The sequence below is a fragment of the Pleurodeles waltl genome, chromosome 7 (genome assembly GCF_031143425.1).
Source record: "Pleurodeles waltl isolate 20211129_DDA chromosome 7, aPleWal1.hap1.20221129, whole genome shotgun sequence".
Classification (NCBI taxonomy): domain Eukaryota; kingdom Metazoa; phylum Chordata; class Amphibia; order Caudata; family Salamandridae; genus Pleurodeles; species Pleurodeles waltl.
Window position 1 is genome coordinate 55702660 of NC_090446.1, and position 18131 is coordinate 55720790.

Below are 18131 nucleotides of genomic sequence, written 5' to 3' on the forward strand. Positions count from 1 at the left end.
CCTCGTCCCTTGAAGTTGAGCCCCTAGGAATCGGTTTGTGCCAGTGTGCAGATCTCTAGATTGGAATCTCATTAGAATGGACTAGAGGAGTTCAATCCACAAAACTGGGAGAAGGGTGGGTCACTGAGGAATCTGCAATTAGATAAAATGTCCACGAGAAAGAGCATTATGAAGGTACATAACTGTTCTTCTGATGGATACTTCTAACAGCAGGTTCCTCACCTATTGAATAGATGCCAAAGGAAATCATGCAGGACAGAAGTCGTACAGCAACCCACACTCCAGACCTGGCTATTCAGGCAGTAGTGCTTCGTGAATATGTGAGGTGACACCCATGTAACAGCCTGCCAGATGTCCAAGACCGGCCCACGGCACATCAGCGCAGTGGTAGCAGCCTTTGGTCTGCTGGAATGAGCATGGGATTCTTCGGGAGACTGTTTTTTGGCCAATCTGTATCAGAATTCGATGCACAGGACAATCTGTCTGAAGACAGTGTCGCTTTTTTTTTCTTCATACCAGTGAAGCCCACAAAGTACTGATAGCCCACCCAATGTTCCTTGGTACGATCAATGTGAAGCCTCAGTCCAGCTGATGACATTTCTCTTCCTCTTTGGATGGGTGATGAGGAATGAAAAAAGCTGGCACAGTGACAGAGTGCTCAAAGTGGAAAAACAAACTCTTTGTCCAGAGAACAGGCACGAAGGTGGTATACGGTGGAGAGTTAGTGCTTGCAATTCACCTATGGGAAGAGCTATTGTTATTGCTTCGAGGAATGCTGTCAGTCAGAGAGAAAAGCTGTGCACTGGCTCAAATTGAGTACACATGAGGAAAGTGAGAACAGAGTATGTGTCCCACTGAGGCATCACAAATAGTGTTGAGGTGAACATATGGGCCAGACCTTTACTAACAGACAATTTAAATAAAGATGGCTAATCTTCTAATCGAAAGAGCCGACAAGACAGTATTATGTTAGACAACTGTTCCTGTAGAGGGTCTAAATTTCAAGAACAAGACAAGACAACAAACCTCTCCCTGCATCCAGTAGAGGCTGTTTCAGTTGAAGGATGCTAGGCTGCAAAAATGACACTCACTACTTTGGGAGGGAGCTCAAAAGGAGTCAGCTGTCGATGTTCAACCCCAAGCATGGAGATGTAGGTTGGGCACCTCCGGCTGCAGGTCCCTGACATTCTTCTGTTACAGTAGGGCCTTCTTAAGGTGCAGCTGTATCAGAGGACAGATGCTCAAAGCCGGAAGTTCTGAGCACCACACTGTCCTCGACTCATATCCAGAGGCCCTAGGCTTGGACTCTGTCATTCCTCATCTACTTCAGAACTGTGATCAGGAGAGGCAGAGGCGGTATGGCATACAGCAGTGTTTTACTCCAATCCAAACGAAAGGCTTCTCTGAGAGAGAACAGTCTTGGAGCTCCAATACGCAAAACCATGCACTGCACATTTGCTGCCGGGATGAAAATAATCGAGCAATGGTCCTTCCTACTGCTGAAAGACACTCTGTGCCACCTCTGACTGCAGCCACCATAGATTATATGCCAGGCAATGTCAGCAGAGTTTACCGACCTGGTCGTTTAAAGATTCTGCCAGGTGCTGTATGAACATGGAGAAGGCAATTCTTCTGAAGGCACGGATCATCTTGGCAGTCGATACAACTCAGCCCTATTTTTGCAGTACCCCATGGCGGTGATGTTGTCTGTGAGAAATTACACCAGTGTCCCTTGATGAATGGCAGGAATGCTTTCAGTGCCAAGGGAATCAACTTTAGCTCAAACAAGGTTATTTGGAGGCAGGTTTCCATTGAAGACCAGAGGCCTCTGATCTCCATCTCTCTCCCAGGTTACCACCCGAACCCAGCAAAGATACGCCCATTACGATCGTTAGGTCTAGGTGGGGTAGAGAGACGGGTCTACTAATGGTCCAATTGTGGTCTAGCTGCCACTTCTGCTGATCTTTTGCAGTCTTCTCCAACACCTGAATGGAATCTGAAGGGTACTATTGGTTCTAAGCCCACTGAGAATTCAAAAACAACTTCAGAGCCTGCATGTGCCACCAGGTGTGGACCACAAGCAAGATGCAGGAGGCCAAGAAGACTCAGAGCCTCTCTCACTGAGACCCAGGTCAAAGGTTGAAACACTGGGATCATAGCCTAAATATCCTGGACTCAAAGGAAGGCCTGGCAGAACACCATGTCTAGTATGGCTCTTATGAAGGGGAGCTGCTGTGAAGAAGTGAGGTGGGATTTCACCACAGCGATGGAGAAAGTCCTCCTTGACTACCTGAAACAGGCATCCTGCAAATGCAACACAACCATCCAGTCTCCTGGATTAAGGACAGACAGACCTTTGGCCATTATGAACAGTTCCTTCATAAGGAAGAAATTCAGCGAGTGAAGGCTGAGGACAGGTGCCTCCTTCCGCACCAAGAAGTAATTGAAGGAACAACCAGTCCCAGCTTCAAGTACTCACACCCCTTCTATGGCTCTCTTGTCCAAGAGAGCCTGAATGTCCAAGTGAGGGTGTATCCATTTTGGACAGTTTGGAGCACCCATTGGCATCATCTGATGCCCTGCCACCCCTGGAGGTAAAAAGCGACCCTACATCCTGCAAGGGTAATTTAAAGTGGTTTTGCAGTGTCTACGGAGGGAACGGCAGGGTATTGGATAGTTTGTTGCTTCTATGGGCCTGGACACTGGCAAATGGATCCCCAGCCTCTGCTTCATGAGGCTGGCAGGGGGTTCCGCTATGGCTGAGACACATTTAGGTGTAGCCTATGCTAAAATACTCTTACGAATCCTTAAAAGGCGCCAAATTGTTGGGGGAACTCTAGCGCAAGCTGTGCCAATCCAATGGCGCACACTGTTGCCTTGCTCTCTTTGAAGGGTTCCAAAGCTGAATTCACTGCATCTCTAAAGAGACCTGTAACACAAAATGGCATGTCCATCGGGCATTTTTATAAGTCATTTAGGAACCCTGTGGAGCAAGTCAAAGCACCACACTTCTACAGTCTGCCCTACCCAAGAAGTAGATCTCGTCCAGGCCAGAGCAACACACATACTTTGTAGAATCTTGTCCACTGTTTACGATCTGCTAAAGGTTCATCCTGAGATGCTCCAGAGTTGCTGGCAAGGTCCCTGTCTCCATGTACCACAAAGCATGCGTGTAGCCATCCAGGAGGCAGCTTGAAATAAAGGAACTTAGGGCATCGCTAGCAGAAAAGAACATACATTTCATAAACTTCTGGTGAGAAACGCACTGGGGTTAAGCCTGCTGCAAGAGGGCTGGACTACCAGGCTGTCGAGAGTGGGATGTTTTAGGAGAAGGGCAGGCTCTGCCAGAGCAGGTCTGTGTCTACTCACTAACTGTCTATTAACTGGTGGGCAAGGTTATGTCTTCACCCAGGAGCCCAGCAGCTTATCAGTGAGTTTTATTAAAAGGCTCTTGTGAGGTCTGCCCTGTCTGCAGGACCCTTGTGAGGACATTGGTCTTGTGTCAGTGGTGGGCAAGTCTAGGCCAGTATCTGGGGAGGTAGTGAGACCACTGGCAACTTGACGATACAGAATCAGCTTCTCAACATCAGGAACCTGTGAGCGGTCATCATCAGGGTCAGGCAGGTTATAATCAAGTAGAAGAGTCCCAAAATCGGAATTTCCTAATGTAAGAAATGGGTGCAACTTCGGTCGCGGCTGCAGCAGATTTGATTCTGAGTCCAAAAGGACTATCGGCTCCTCCTCCTGTGTCAGTATTGACATTTGGAGTTCCAGCGTATATTGTGGTGCCATATGTGTCCTAGGATCGTCCCTTGGCCCCAGAGTCGTGGTTTAAGGACGCATTCTGCAACAGATCTAGAGCGGTAGACTGAATGAAAACCCCTTTGGAACCTTAGGGCCTAAATGCAGTCCAAAGGGATCCAGTAGGGTACTAGAGATTTGCAGCATGGCCTCTTCATCAGCTGCAGCATCACTGACAAGACTAGGAACGCAGGTTAAATCAGTATTAGAACTAAGATCTGCTAGAAGGTCAGAGACAGTGATCACAAACTAGTAGTAGCATGAGCACCATGCACTCGTCATGGTGGGATGGTGGGATGACGGGAAGCCCTGTCTCAATTTCTTTTGCTTCTTTGATTGGCCCCATTATTTTGAGAGCACTTGTGGGTTTTACCTAAGGAACGATAACATGTCTATGCCATCAAAACCTCAGCTGTTTGCTGTACAACCCAGATGAGTTCAAACACCAGAGACAGACTTTGGGTAGGTCTCTCACTGACATTTGTTTGTGGCAATCCTTGCACGGTTTGACCCCGAGGCCTTAGAAGAATGCAAGTCCCTTGCATTCTGGAAAAAAAAATGCAAATTGTAAATGTACATTTTTGGCAGACAGAATTTGAGGGAGCAAGTTTTGAATCCACCTTGGAAGCTTGCAGAGGTGGTGGTTATGCAGGGGAACCAACATCACGAAATGCACATTGCCAGGTACCGATGCCCAAGGGAACTGCTGAGGAAATTCTCCAGGTCTAGACTGGCACCAGGGGGTATTCAAAAAGATGAGAAAATAGTAGTTACAAGCATCCTTCAGAAAATAACTTTCAAGAGGCTGTGTAGTGATGGGGGAAAAAAGCAAAACGACTCTGATGTTCTCAGTCTGTCGTTAACTGCAAAACAGTGGAGGTGACACTGTGCAACAGCAGACAGACAGCTCTGTCTAGCTTCAATGCAAGTTAGTGGCTATTTTAAAAACAATGACTGTGACAGAAGTCAGGCTTCCTGAAAAAGGGCAATGCACTTTCAAGAACAACCATCTGAACAAACCTAGTTCAGGGAAAAAAGTTGGAAACATTTGTTTTTCTTTTCAATCCAGGAGATAGTCCCAGTAAAAGATAAGTGATAAAAAATCCAGTACAAGTGGAGCAACTGCAGATATATGCACAGAGTCCATAGTCAGTTTTATACATATAAAAAGACTTCCGGTCTGATGTAGAGTTTGGTGGACGGGTTACTCCATCACAAACCCGACACAACATTCCGTCTGTCGTTTTACGATTTGCCTACCAAAGAATGGAACTGTAATACGGCGGATGGGATATCCGTAGGACCTAAATAATGGACATAGGGGGTTATTCTAACTTTGGAGGAGGTGTTAATCCGTCCCAAAAGTGACGGAAAAGTGACGGATTTACCACCAGCCGTATTACGAGTCCATTATATCCTATGGAACTCGTAATACGGCTGGTGGTATATCCGTCACTTTACCGTCACTTTTGGGACGGATTAACACTCCTCCAAAGTTAGAATAACCCCCATAGTGTTCAAGCCTGAACAGATGCCCACACACCAGTAAAATGTACTCAATGATCCTACAACTCTTGAAGGTGGATAGCTGCAACCAGTAGACCATCAGCTCTTCCATTGTTTCTTGGTGCAAACCCAGTTCCTCTTGTTATAGCAGCGACCAGAGCCAACTGCTACCTCATTTAGGTAGGCACAATCTGAATCCCCCTCAACCACGAACCTGAAACAAAAATAAAATAAGTAATGTTAATGTCATACCAAATCATATGACCACACTCCATTACAGTGTCATTTCTCTTATTATTTCTTGAGAATCAAAACGGATAACAAGAAAAGAAAAAAACACAAAAGAATCCTGCAAACTGCGAACAGTCACTAAAGAGCACACAACCGGGCAATACATTCAGTGTATTTAGTGGAAGGAAGAAGACAAAAGACAATTTGAAAAACACTGGTCAGAGAGCAAATCCTTCTCATCAGCATTTGGTGCAGCCCTAAAAATTGGCTGCAGATTTGTTGGGGGTTTATGAAAGCTAATGTTCTTACTGCCATCTGGATACTCAAATAGGCTTCACTGATGCTCCTCAAACTCTTCCGAATAAGGTAATTCCAGATCCTACTGCTACCCAGGTTTTAAGGTCTGAGGAGGAGCAGCCACAAAAGGAATCAATTTCTCTAGAAGACGGACAAAAACGAACTGTGAAGTAAGGTCTTTCATCAGTAACTTTTGAGGTTTGTTAAAGACACCCACCCAAAATTCAGCTGGTGGAGGGCACATCTCAAACATGTGTATCCTATTTAGGAACTGCGTACAGCATCTAGTGAGTTAATTACTTTTTGCCATTTCGTTATTCTAGATGGAAAGAGATAGTAATCATAAAAAAAAAAAATGCAGTGTTGTTTAGCCTCGGTGCAGCGGGTCTGAATTTGATGTGACTCTTACCAATAAAATAGACAAAAACTGCTTCTGTTATTTCCTTGACATCCCCTTCAGATCAGTTACCAGCAAGTCTGTCACTGAGCAGAAATATATACAAATTTCAAGTAGATGGAATTTATGTACCGAGAATAACATTTAAAAATGCAATGCTTTGAATGCATTTGTATTCTGAGAAGGAATGTTAATAAAATAAACCCTTAACTGAAAACATTTTAAAAAGCCTTGGCCAGATTAAATTCAGTCTTTAATCACTCGTACAATTTGAGAGTTAGATCTTTGCAACTCAGACCAAAATGGAACAGGACAAGCTGTTGTACAGGCTAATGTGACCCCGTCCCCTTGTGACCTCACATTTCACTTTGATACGTGCTTGAAACGGGTGTGGCGGGCGGGAGTACGCTCAGCCCCAGAGGGATTCCTCTTAGTAACATTGGTTGGTAACAGGAGGCAAAGACTAAGGGCCCGATTACAACTTTGGAGGAAGGTGTTAATCCGTCCCAAATGTGATGGATATACCACCAGCCGTATTACGAGTCCATTATATCCTGTGGAACTCGTAATACGGCTGGTGGTATATCCGTCACATTTGGGACGGATTAACACCTTCCTCCAAAGATGTAATCTGGCCCTAAATGATTTAGGGCCTGATTGAGATTTCGGTGGACGAGTTACTCCGACACAGTGGTGACAGACGGCCTGTCTGACAAAATATAAATCCCTCTATGGCCTACGGGATGTATATTTTGGCGAACGGGCTATCCGTCACTATTGTGACGGAGTAACCAGTCCATCGAAATCTAAGAAGAAATAAATTATCTTCCCTCTTGAAGGTAGTTTTGTTCCGCCGGCCTAACTGGGTCCAGCTGGCGGCCCGAGCTCCCTCACAGTTGGCCGGAAGTTGTGGCTTTGTATTGGTCCGGCGCAACCAGATCCCACACTTGGTGCTTTCTGCAGTTTGGTGCTTTCTGCACTAAAATACTTAAAACTGCATCTCTCTGGTCCTTCTGGCCTTGTTCTTTTTATAAAAAATTACTCTATTCATCTAATCTGGTATGAGATGCTTTTTTGTGTGGTGTCTACATCCTATTACTGTTTGAAGTATTGCACAAATACTTTTCACACTGCTTCTAAATTAAGCCTGACTGCTCTGTGCCACGCTGCCAGAGGGTGAGCACAAGTTACATTCACCCTGAGAAGTACTGTGGTTGCAGCTTGAGTAGTGTTTCACCCCCTCTACAAGTGACCCTATTTCTTACACCGCAGAACAATGCTTCATGGTCTCGGACTGCCCTATATTTAGGGATGACATTTATTTCTGGCAATACTCTATCACCCTTAAATTCTTTTAATTTAGACTCAAATAGGCAGAGGTGAGTTCTCACGCACTCTCCCCATTAGTATGCTTTCAAGGCTCCATAAAGCACCTACTGCTGGTGCTCACACCCACAGTAACATTCTGCTGTGAGCACCCTCTATGTCTCTCTTAAAACCCTATGTAAATAAAAGTAGTGCAAGGTAACCACCCCACACAAAGGTGTGCATATGGGCCCTGGGGGTGGGGTGGAGCGTTGTATTAGCACAGGGGTAGGACCGATTGACAGTGCCAGATGTTCAACTGAGAAATTTAAATTGCTTACATCCCGAGTTCCAAGCCGCTAGTTCAGGAAGGAGGAGGTACTGTTAACAGAAGAATGGAATGAGCAACTTCTTTCTTCCCCTTACCTCTAGTGCCCAATAAAGCATGCTGCGTCATTAACTGTGTCAGTGTCTTAGTTGCTGCTATTGGTGGCCGAGCTGACCATCCATCTAGAAGCTCGGCCATTGCTAAGTTAAAGTCCTGCCCTCATGTCATAGTACGGGCAGATAGCTGAAGGCACGTTGTGAGGACCATCTGATAGTATGTCATAGAGTTCACATCAGGGCCATAGACGTTCACAAGTGATGTGGGTAAGCCCCAACAGCCCTTGGACCATCATCTAATGCTCTTAAGTATCTTCGATTACATGTAGCTGGTGGAACGGGGTGTTCTGCTTCGCAACTCCTGCATACCCAGAGTGTGGAGTAAAGTCCTACAGTTCCCCAATTATGAGCTGATGTTTGCGTTTGCTCCCTATGCTTTGCCAGGTGGGTCTCCTGCACTGAGCAACACCACGCTACACTGAATAGGCCAACACTTGTCTCTCATTTTGTGTATTGGTAGTCCCCATAACATTCCAGGCAACCCTGTTAAAAGTGGATCTACTTGTGCAGGGTGACTAAGGTTAGGTACCATAGCACGATGTGAACCTTTCTTTTACTAAGCATAAGATGGCCTAATTGCCATCCCAAACGAGTAACATCATTAACAGCCCTGTTTCCTCCCCATACACACCAACCCCAAACTTCTCAGTGCTACACAGCACCCCCACATTAATCATGAAATAAAAAAGAAATCAGATCCCCTGGATGTTATGATGCTGTTTCGCTCTAGGCATCGGGGAGGCGAAGAGGCAGCAGCAGGTTCTTTACACAACATGAAGATGGCTGGGAATGTAATGGTGCAAGCAACTTGTCATCAAAATACAGTGAGAAGGAGAGCTTCAGCAGCAGTGTGTAAACAATCCCTCTAAGAAAATGGCTAACTAGATGCAATCAGAGTAAGTAGTTGTCAGAGAGTTGAAAGCTGTTCCCCGTTGCTTCCTCTTGGAGTGTTGCAGAGGCACACTCCTTGTCTTTACAGAGTGGGAAAATAAAAATGTAGGATTTTCCTTGCAGCATTACCTTCAGCTTGGCAAGATGTAGCATCTATTATTAAATAATATTTCCTGTTTCTTCATCTGCAGCATAAGCTCGCCTAGCCTAGTCTTCATTCACAGTGAAGTTCAGTAAAAAGGCATCTGAAGACAGCACATGGTAGATTGTCAGATCCAGCACTCTCTCGGTCTCTGCAGCTTTGCATCCCAGCGAGTATAGGCCTTCCTAGAGCACCCACCTGTGCCCCAGGAGCCACAGACCGGTGAGCTCTTTTCAGAACACATCAGTGAACAGCTTCTCCACAAAAACATCCATTTCCCAATGAGCAATGATTCAACAACACAATGTATATTTATATCCATTCTAGGGGTCTGCTTGTCCAGACGCTGAAACATAAGATCAGGTCACATTGTTCATGTCTCAATCTCGCTGTCTATGGTTGACAATGTGCCCTTTGTTTCAATCAAGAACGTGTCCTATGCCTCAGTGGGGGCGACTCTGGTGCTGCTCCAACTCTGTTGAGGAGGAAGAAGCTGCGCCTCAAAGGTTGTGGGGCGCTTCTCTTCTAGTTGGCCGTCTAAAGCCTCCACATGCAGATTGTCGTTTGGTATTGCTGGAGAATCTTTCAAGTATCAAAAAATTACTTTCCTGCGGTAATATACATTTTAATAATGCGTGTTCTTCCTGCTTCCTCAACGTCCTTGCACCTTCATATGCCCACCAGACTGGAAATCTCTGGAAAGTGAAGGGAGACGAGAACGTGGCACGGTGATGTGATCAGGTTCCACCATGTGTGGTGTGTAACCAGTGGCACCAATCTGTCACCGGTGGCAATAGCGGTGCCACAAGGAATGGCTGTAGGACAATAGGTCTAACTATGCGTTAAGGTTCTTCATGCATTATCCCATTTGTGTGCAGTGTTGCGAGTGGGACAGTGAGCCATTCGACCGGTGAGTGAGTATGTGGATGGATTAAAGACTTAGGCCCTCATTCTGACCTTGGCGGGTGGCGGAGGCCGCCCGCCAAAGTCCCGCCGTCAGGTTACCGTTCCGCGGTCGAAAGACCGCGGCGGTAATTCTGACTTTCCCGCTGGGCTGGCGGGCGGTCTCCTTCAGACCGCCAGCCAGCCCAGCGGGAAAGAGGCTTCCACGATGAAGCCGGCTCGGAATCGAGCCGGCGGAGTGGAAGCTGTGCGACGGGTGCAGTTGCACCCGTCGCGTATTTCACTGTCTGCGCAGCAGACAGTGAAATACATGTAGGGGCCCTCTTACGGGGGCCCCTGCAATGCCCATGCCAGTGGCATGGGCACTGCAGGGGCCCCCAGGGGCCCCGCGACCCCCCCTACCGCCATCCGGATCTCGGCGGTCCGACCGCCGGGATCTGGATGGCGGTAGAGGGGGTCGGAATCCCCGCGGCGGTGCAGCAAGCTGCGCCGCCGCGGAGGATTCAATGGGGCCGCGGTACACTGGCGGGACCCCGCCAGTGGTGCCGGTCCGACCGCGGCTTTACCGCCGCGGTCGGAATCCCCATTGGAGCACCGCCGGCTTGTCGGCGGTGCTCCCGCGGTCCTCCGCCCTGGCGGTCAAAGACCGCCAGGGTCAGAATGAGGGCCTTAGTGCCTGGATTGTGATTGGGGAGTTGTTGCGGTCTCTCTGGTGGCAATGATGCAGGACAGAAGAACAGCCCTGCAGGATACCTAATGGGATTAAATAAGTAAAACTCTAAATGAAATAAGTAAATACAGTAAGTGACCGCTGACTGCAGACCCACACTGCACGCCTGGGCAGGAACACTAAATATATATCTAGACCTTACACAATAATGAGCCAGTTCCTGGCGTCTATTAGGGTTTAATGCATAAATGATATCTGGATGATATGCAGTAGAAACACTAAATAACCAAGCATCAGCGATAGCACGCCTAGCCTTGCCAGCGAATAATGTTTTAAAGGACTAGATTATACTGAGTAGAGAAACCTGGAAATGTGCCTAGAGGCAGAAAGCGCAAGTCTGTGGCACTATCTATATTGCAGCAATGAATTTAGGCTACAACAACCATTTGCAATGCAATGGGTCTCGTGTTTGCTCGGGTTAGACCTATTAGCGTTGTAAATTCCTTACTGGACTTTTCTTGCCACATACATTGAAATTGAAAAGTAAAACAGTTGACATAAGTGAGCTGATTCAAAGCACCAAAGGCCGCCATGAGCATGAGCACAAAGGAAAGACAGGAAAAGACAAAATACCTTTGCTTGCAGTAATGTATCGGCAAACGTGCAATTATCCATGTAACAGGGTCCGTCCTGGACAAACGTAAAACGTTTACCAATGAAAATGGGTTTTTTAAAGGCAGGCCCATGATAGCGAAGGGCATGTGGTGGTTAAAAGCCTAGAAATAGATTACAACAGGTCATGTGCTTGCACACTCGACCTAAAATGGTAATGGTGTGCCATCCTGCACCCTTGAAATACAGAAAATGTAAGCATGAATTGCCTCTCTGTAACTGAACTACGGCACAGAGCGTCACCTGCCGGTGACTTGTTGAAGCGCACCATTCCAGCTCAGTAATGCTGGCAGGCTGCGGAACACCTCTTGGCAACAGCATGGGTCAGAGAACACCTGCTCCTCCAATAAACAAATAACGCTACCTAAGAGAAAAGATGCGAATCTTGCTCGATGAAAAGTAGTAGTTAATTAGTTATGCTTCTGTTTGGTTTAAGTATCAAACATGGAGAAGAGAGAATTTGCCTCAGGAATGAAAACTATTTTTTATCCACAGGCAAATAAAGCCCTGCATGTTCCTACTCATGGATCAACGTGTGAAAAAAGGAGCAACAACTTAACAATACTTCTTACAGACAAGTGTTCTGTTAAGTCAGACTTTATACATGATTCGCCCTAAAATGATACTTTAAGGGGCGCCTGCTTTGGTCACAACTGTAATGTACGTACAGACAACTAGAGATGTACTGATCACAGTTTTCTTGCACCTCCCAGATTCCTTCCACGTTTTAGTGGGAAAGTGCATCGACTGTAGTTAGTGGGACAGGACGTCCCAGGGGTAGGACGAGTGTCATAACCTCAGGAAAAAAGGCAGCTAAATCTTGAAAGACTTACTTTATTCAGCAGCAAACGCCGTGACACCTGTAGGTTAGGAACCACAACAGCATCCGACTAGGAACAACCAGTGCAAAGTTTTCGAGCCAAGACCCTTGTTTTACTACGACAAGCTTTTGCGACCCACCTAGCTTTAATTGCCATCAGGCGGGCAATGTTCTATTATAACTGAAGCATTGTGTGATAGCGCCTTGTTATTTTCAGACAGCATATTTCCATTGAAATGGCCACTAAATTTGCACAGACATATGGGGTCATTAGGACCCCGGCGGTGAGTGTTAATGTGCCGGTAGTACCACCAACAGGCTGGTGGTACTACACATCAATCTCCACCAAAACTATGGCAGTAGGCCCTACTGCTGACAGGGAATTCCTTCAGTGTCACCGGTAGGTGACTCCCCCCCCCCACCCCCAACACACACCTGACGCGGCCCACCCCCCTTCATCCAAAGCCCCCCCACTCCTCAATACACACACTAACCCCCCCCCCACCCGACATTGAAATACACCCCTGATTCAAACACACACACCCACATCCCTCCGGTCATCACCCCTCAATACACGCACACAGACACGCACCACACATATGCCCAATCATTCACTCTCGCATACACGCATTCATACATGCATACTTCCAGACCTGCTTGCACACATTCTTAAACACAATCACACTGATATGCAGACATGCACTCACCTCACCATTCTTACACGCATTTACTCACACAACGACGCAAACACCACAACACACACAGACGCATTCAAGCACACACTCAGACACACACACAACACCCCCTCACCCCCTTCCCCTGTCGGAAGTCTGACTTACCTTCAGCGAGGAGGTCTTCCGGCAGGGAACGGGAAGGGGCACTGCTACTGCCAGCATATTACTTGTCATAATACGGCTGGTGGTGTTCTACTGCCGTGGCGCAGCTGGTGGTAGCAGCGCCACCTTACCACCGTCCGCCACCATGAACACTGCCGGATTTCCACCCTTCTTGTGGCGGAGGTCCAGCAGTGCTCATAATATGGGAGACAGACGGCAGCCGCAGTGCCGGTATTTTGGCGGCCGTCACTGCAGCGGTAGGCGTTTTTTACCATCAATGTCTACATCGCACAAAAATGATAATATGTGGAAATGGGGTTTCAGTGAATATTTATTTCTGCATCACCAAGTAAAGTGCCTTGGTTTGTTCTGATCCCATGAAACCTTTGTTTCCACCACTTCCAAACTGCGAAAAAAAAATGTTAAAAAAGTACTTCATTTTCACTTTCCTAATTAATGAGTGTGCACAGTTTGTTTACATGTATTTATATTTTGTTGTGTGTTATGTAACAATTACATTCTACAGCCTTTCCTTTCAAACTTTATGAACCCAAACAAGTTTGCAACATAATTCACTTTGTTTTTCTTTATTTGACTGCAAAGGGAGGAGTTTGTAATCGCCAATCCCTATGTTAAATATAAATAATACCATCAGAAGACATAGCCTGACATTTGACCTCTGTCCCTGAAACACAGCAAATGTGAGAAGATAGAAACATAATTTAAAGGCATCTTTAATTATTTTTGGACTTTCACGACTCATCAGAAATCGGCTAACGACCCACAAGTGGGTCGCTACTCATAGTTTGGGAAACACTGCTCTAAAGATCTAAGGTAAACAAGGATGGAACGCAGTGATGACATGTTCATAGACTCGTTAAGCAATAAATATTAAGTGGCTCCAATACACGGTTGACACACAGTTGTGCTAATAATACTACACTCCCCCCTTCCTCCACACAAACAATGAAAAGGAAAGACAGGAAAGAAGGAAGAAAGCGCACAGCACTATACATGTGAGATACACACATGTAACACACACCCTGAAAGGTAACCAAATCCACATGCACATGACTACACAAGCAAGAACAAATTCCCCAACTACAAGGTAATGAAAATGTCACTTACCCAGTGTACATCTGTTCGTGGCATCAGTCGCTGTAGATTCACATGTTTTGCATAGCTCGCCATCTGGTGTTGGGTCGGAGTGTTACAAGTTGTTTTTCTTCGAAGAAGTCTTTCGAGTCACGGGACCGAGTGACTCCTCCTTTTGTCTCCATTGCGCATGGGCGTCGACTCCATCTTCGATTGTTTTCCCCGCAGAGGGTGAGGTAGGAGTTGTGTTGTAGTAGTAGTGCCCATGCAATGGAGTGACTAAGTATGTACCTATTTACGGTTTCAATAATATATTTACAAATGTACAAAGCTTAAGCTAACTTCCGAACTGCTACAGGCTCCCGGGGAGGCGGGTGGGCACATGTGAATCTACAGCACTGATGCCACGAACAGATGTACACTGGGTAAGTGACATTTTCAGTTCGATGGCATCTGTTGCTGTAGATACACATGTTTTGCATAGACTAGTAAGCAGTTATCTCCCCAAAAGCGGTGGCTCAGCCTGTAGGAGTGGAAGTAGTTTGAAATAAGGTTCTTAGCACGGCTTGACCTACTGTGGCTTGTTGTGCAGATAACACGTCTACACAGTAGTGCTTGGTAAATGTGTGAGGCGTAGACCATGTGGCTGCCTTACAAATTTCGTGCATTGGAATATTTCCTAGGAAGGCCATGCTAGCGCCTTTCTTTCTTGTTGAGTGTGCCCTTGGTGTAATGGGCAGCTGTCTTTTTGCTTTAAGGTAGCAGATTTGGATGCATTTAACTATCCATCTGGCTATACCTTGCTTTGATATTGGATTTCCTGCATGAGGTTTTTGGAATGCAATAAATAGTTGTTTAGTCTTTCTGATGTCTTTTGTTCTGTCGATGTAGTACATTAGTGCTCTTTTGACATCTAATGTATGTAGTGCCCTCTCAGCTACGGAATCTGGCTGTGGGAAGAATACTGGTAGTTCCACCGTTTGATTTAGGTGGAATGGATAAATGACCTTCGGTAAAACTTTTGGATTAGTCCTTAGGACTACTTTATTTTTGTGTAGTTGGATAAAAGGTTCTTGTATTGTAAACGCCTGAATCTCACTTACTCTTCTTAGAGATGTGATGGCGATGAGAAATGCAACCTTCCAGGTAAGGAATTGTATTTCGCAAGAATGCATAGGTTCAAAGGGTGGACCCATGAGCCTTGTTAAGACGATGTTAAGGTTCCATGAAGGAACGGGTGGTGTCCTTGGTGGTATAATTCTTTTGAGGCCTTCCATAAACGCTTTAATGACAGGTATTCTAAATAGTGAAGTTGAATGGGTAATCTGCAGATATGCAGATATTGCTGCGAGGTGTATCTTAATGGAAGAGAAGGCCAGGTTCAATTTTTGTAAGTGTAGTAAATAACCCACTACATCCCTTGGAGATGCGTGTAATGGTTGAATTTGATTCTGATAACAGTAGCAAACAAACCTTTTCCATTTGCTTGCATAACAGTGTCTAGTGGATGGTCTTCTAGCTTGCTTTATGACTTCCATACATTCTTGTGTGAGGTTTAAGTGTCCGAATTCTAAGATTTCAGGAGCCAGATTGCTAGATTCAGCGATGCTGGGTTTGGATGCCTGATCTGTTGTTTGTGTTGTGTTAACAGATCTGGCCTGTTGGGCAACTTGACGTGGGGTACTACTGATAGGTCTAGCAGTGTTGTGTACCAAGGTTGCCTTGCCCATGTTGGTGCTATCAGTATGAGTTGGAGTTTGTTTTGACTCAATTTGTTTACTAGATATGGAATGAGAGGGAGAGGGGGAAAAGCGTACGCAAATATCCCTGACCAGTTCATCCATAGGGCATTGTCTTGAGACTGCCTGTGTGGGTATCTGGATGCGAAGTTTAGGCATTTTGCGTTCTCCTTTGTTGCAAATAAGTCTATTTGTGGTGTTCCCCAAAGTTTGAAGTAAGTGTTTAGAATTTGGGGGTGAATTTCCCATTCGTGGACTTGTTGGTGATCGAGAGAGATTGTCTGCAAGTTGATTCTGGATTCCTGGAATAAACTGTGCTATTAGGCGAATTTGGTTGTGAATTGCCCAGCGCCATATCTTTTGTGCTAGAAGGCTCAGCTGTGGTGAGTGTGTCCCCCTCTGTTTGTTTAGATAATACATTGTTGTCATGTTGTCTGTTTTGACAAGAATGTACTTGTGAGTTATGATTGGTTGGAATACTTTTAGTGCTTGAAAAACTGCTAGCAGTTCTAGGTGATTTATGTGCAGTTTTGTTTGATGTACGTCCCATTGTCCTTGTATGCTGTGTTGATCGAGGTGTGCTCCCCACCCTGTCATGGAAGCATCTTTTGTTATTACGTATTGTGGCACTGGGTCTTTGAAAGGCCGCCCTTTGTTTAAATTTATACTGTTCCACCATAGAAGCGAGAGGTATGTTTGGCGGTCTATCAACACCAGATCTAGAAGGTGACCTTGTGCTTGTGACCATTGCGATGCTAGGCACTGTTGTAAGGGCCTCATGTGCAATCTTGCGTTCGGGACAATGGCTATGCATGAGGACATCATGCCTAGGAGTTGTAATATCATCTTTGCTTGTATTCTCTGTGTTGGGTACATGCGTTGTATGATGTTGGTGAAGTTTTGAATTCTCTGTGGACTTGGAGTGGCTAATCCTTTTGTTGTGTTTATTATGGCTCCTAGATATTGTTGTACCTTGCACGGCAGAATGTGTGATTTGGCATAATTGATGGTGAAGCCGAGTTTGTGGAGATTTTGTATGACCTGAATTGTGTGGTGTGAGCACCTTGTCAGTGAGTCGGTTTTGATTAGCCAGTCGTCTAGATACGGGAATACGTGTATTTGCTGCCTTCTGATGTGTGCAGCCACTACTGCTAGACATTTTGTAAAGACTCTTGGCGCGGTTGTTAAACCAAACGGAAATACTTTGAATTGGTAATGTATTCCTTTGAATACAAACCTGAGGTATTTTCTGTGCGACGGATGTATTGGTATGTGGAAATACACGTCTTTGAGATCTAAGGTTGTCATGTACTCTTGTTGCTTTAACAATGGCAACACCTCTTGTAGCGTGACCATGTGAAAGTGGTCTGATTTGATGTAGGTGTTTAGTGTTCTGAGGTCTAGGATTGGTCTCAGTGTTTTGTCCTTTTTTGGTATTAAGAAGTACAGTGAATAAACTCCTGTGTTTATTTGTGTTTGTGGTACTAGTTCTATTGCGTTCTTTTGCAATAATGCTTGAACTTCTGTTTCCAGAAGGTCTGAATGTTGTTTTGATAAATTCTGTGCTTTTGGTGGTATGTTTGGAGGGATTTGTAGAAATTCTATGCAATAACCATGTTGGATAATTGCTAAGACCCAAGTGTCTGTAGTTATTTCCTCCCATGCTTGGTAATACTGACCTATTCTTCCCCCCACTGGTGTTGTGTGGAGGGGATGAGTGACATGTGAGTCACTGCTTGGTTGTAGGGGTTTTGGGGCTTTGAAATCTTCCCCTATTCCTAGGGAATTGTCCTCTGTATTGGCCCCGAAATCCTCCCCTCTGATACTGTCCCTGGTAGCTGGACGGTGTTGTCTGCGAGGTGCTGGCTTGTGTGGCCTGACCCCGAAACCCCCCTCTAAAGGTTGTCTTGCGGAAGGTGCTGTAAGTGCCTCTGCTCTGCGGGGAGTAGAGTGCGCCCATGGCTTTAGCAGTGTCAGTGTCTTTTTTCAGTTTCTCAATTGCCGTGTCCACCTCTGGTCCGAACAGTTCTTTTTCGTTGAATGGCATATTGAGCACCGCCTGCTGTATCTCTGTTTTAAAACCAGATGTTCGTAGCCATGCATGCCTCCTTATAGTCACAGATGTGTTAATTGTTCTCGCAGCTGTGTCCGCTGCGTCCATGGAGGAGCGTATCTGATTATTTGATATGTTCTGCCCTTCCTCAACTACCTGTTTTGCCCTCTTTTGCATTTCCTTGGGTAGATGCTCAATGAGGTGTTGCATCTCGTCCCAATGGGCTCGGTCATAGCGCGCAAGTAGTGCTTGGGAGTTAGCGACTGGTTTGCAGCTTGTACTGCGACTCTCTTTCCAGCTGCATCGAACTTACGGCTCTCTTTATCTGG

The 18131-nt window shown here is 45.8% G+C and overlaps 1 protein-coding gene across 1 annotated transcript in view; it reads right to left on the reverse strand.

The window, feature by feature from the left end:
- Positions 1 to 5257: 5257 nt before the first annotated feature.
- The window catches only part of LOC138247176 (C-type lectin domain family 2 member B-like), a 45818-nt gene continuing 32944 nt past the window's right edge, over positions 5258 to 18131 (reverse strand). The window contains exon 5 of the mRNA XM_069201921.1: positions 5258 to 5521. Coding sequence (XP_069058022.1) covers positions 5407 to 5521 — 115 coding nt within the window. The 3' untranslated portion in view covers positions 5258 to 5406. The remainder of the gene's footprint in view (positions 5522 to 18131) is intronic.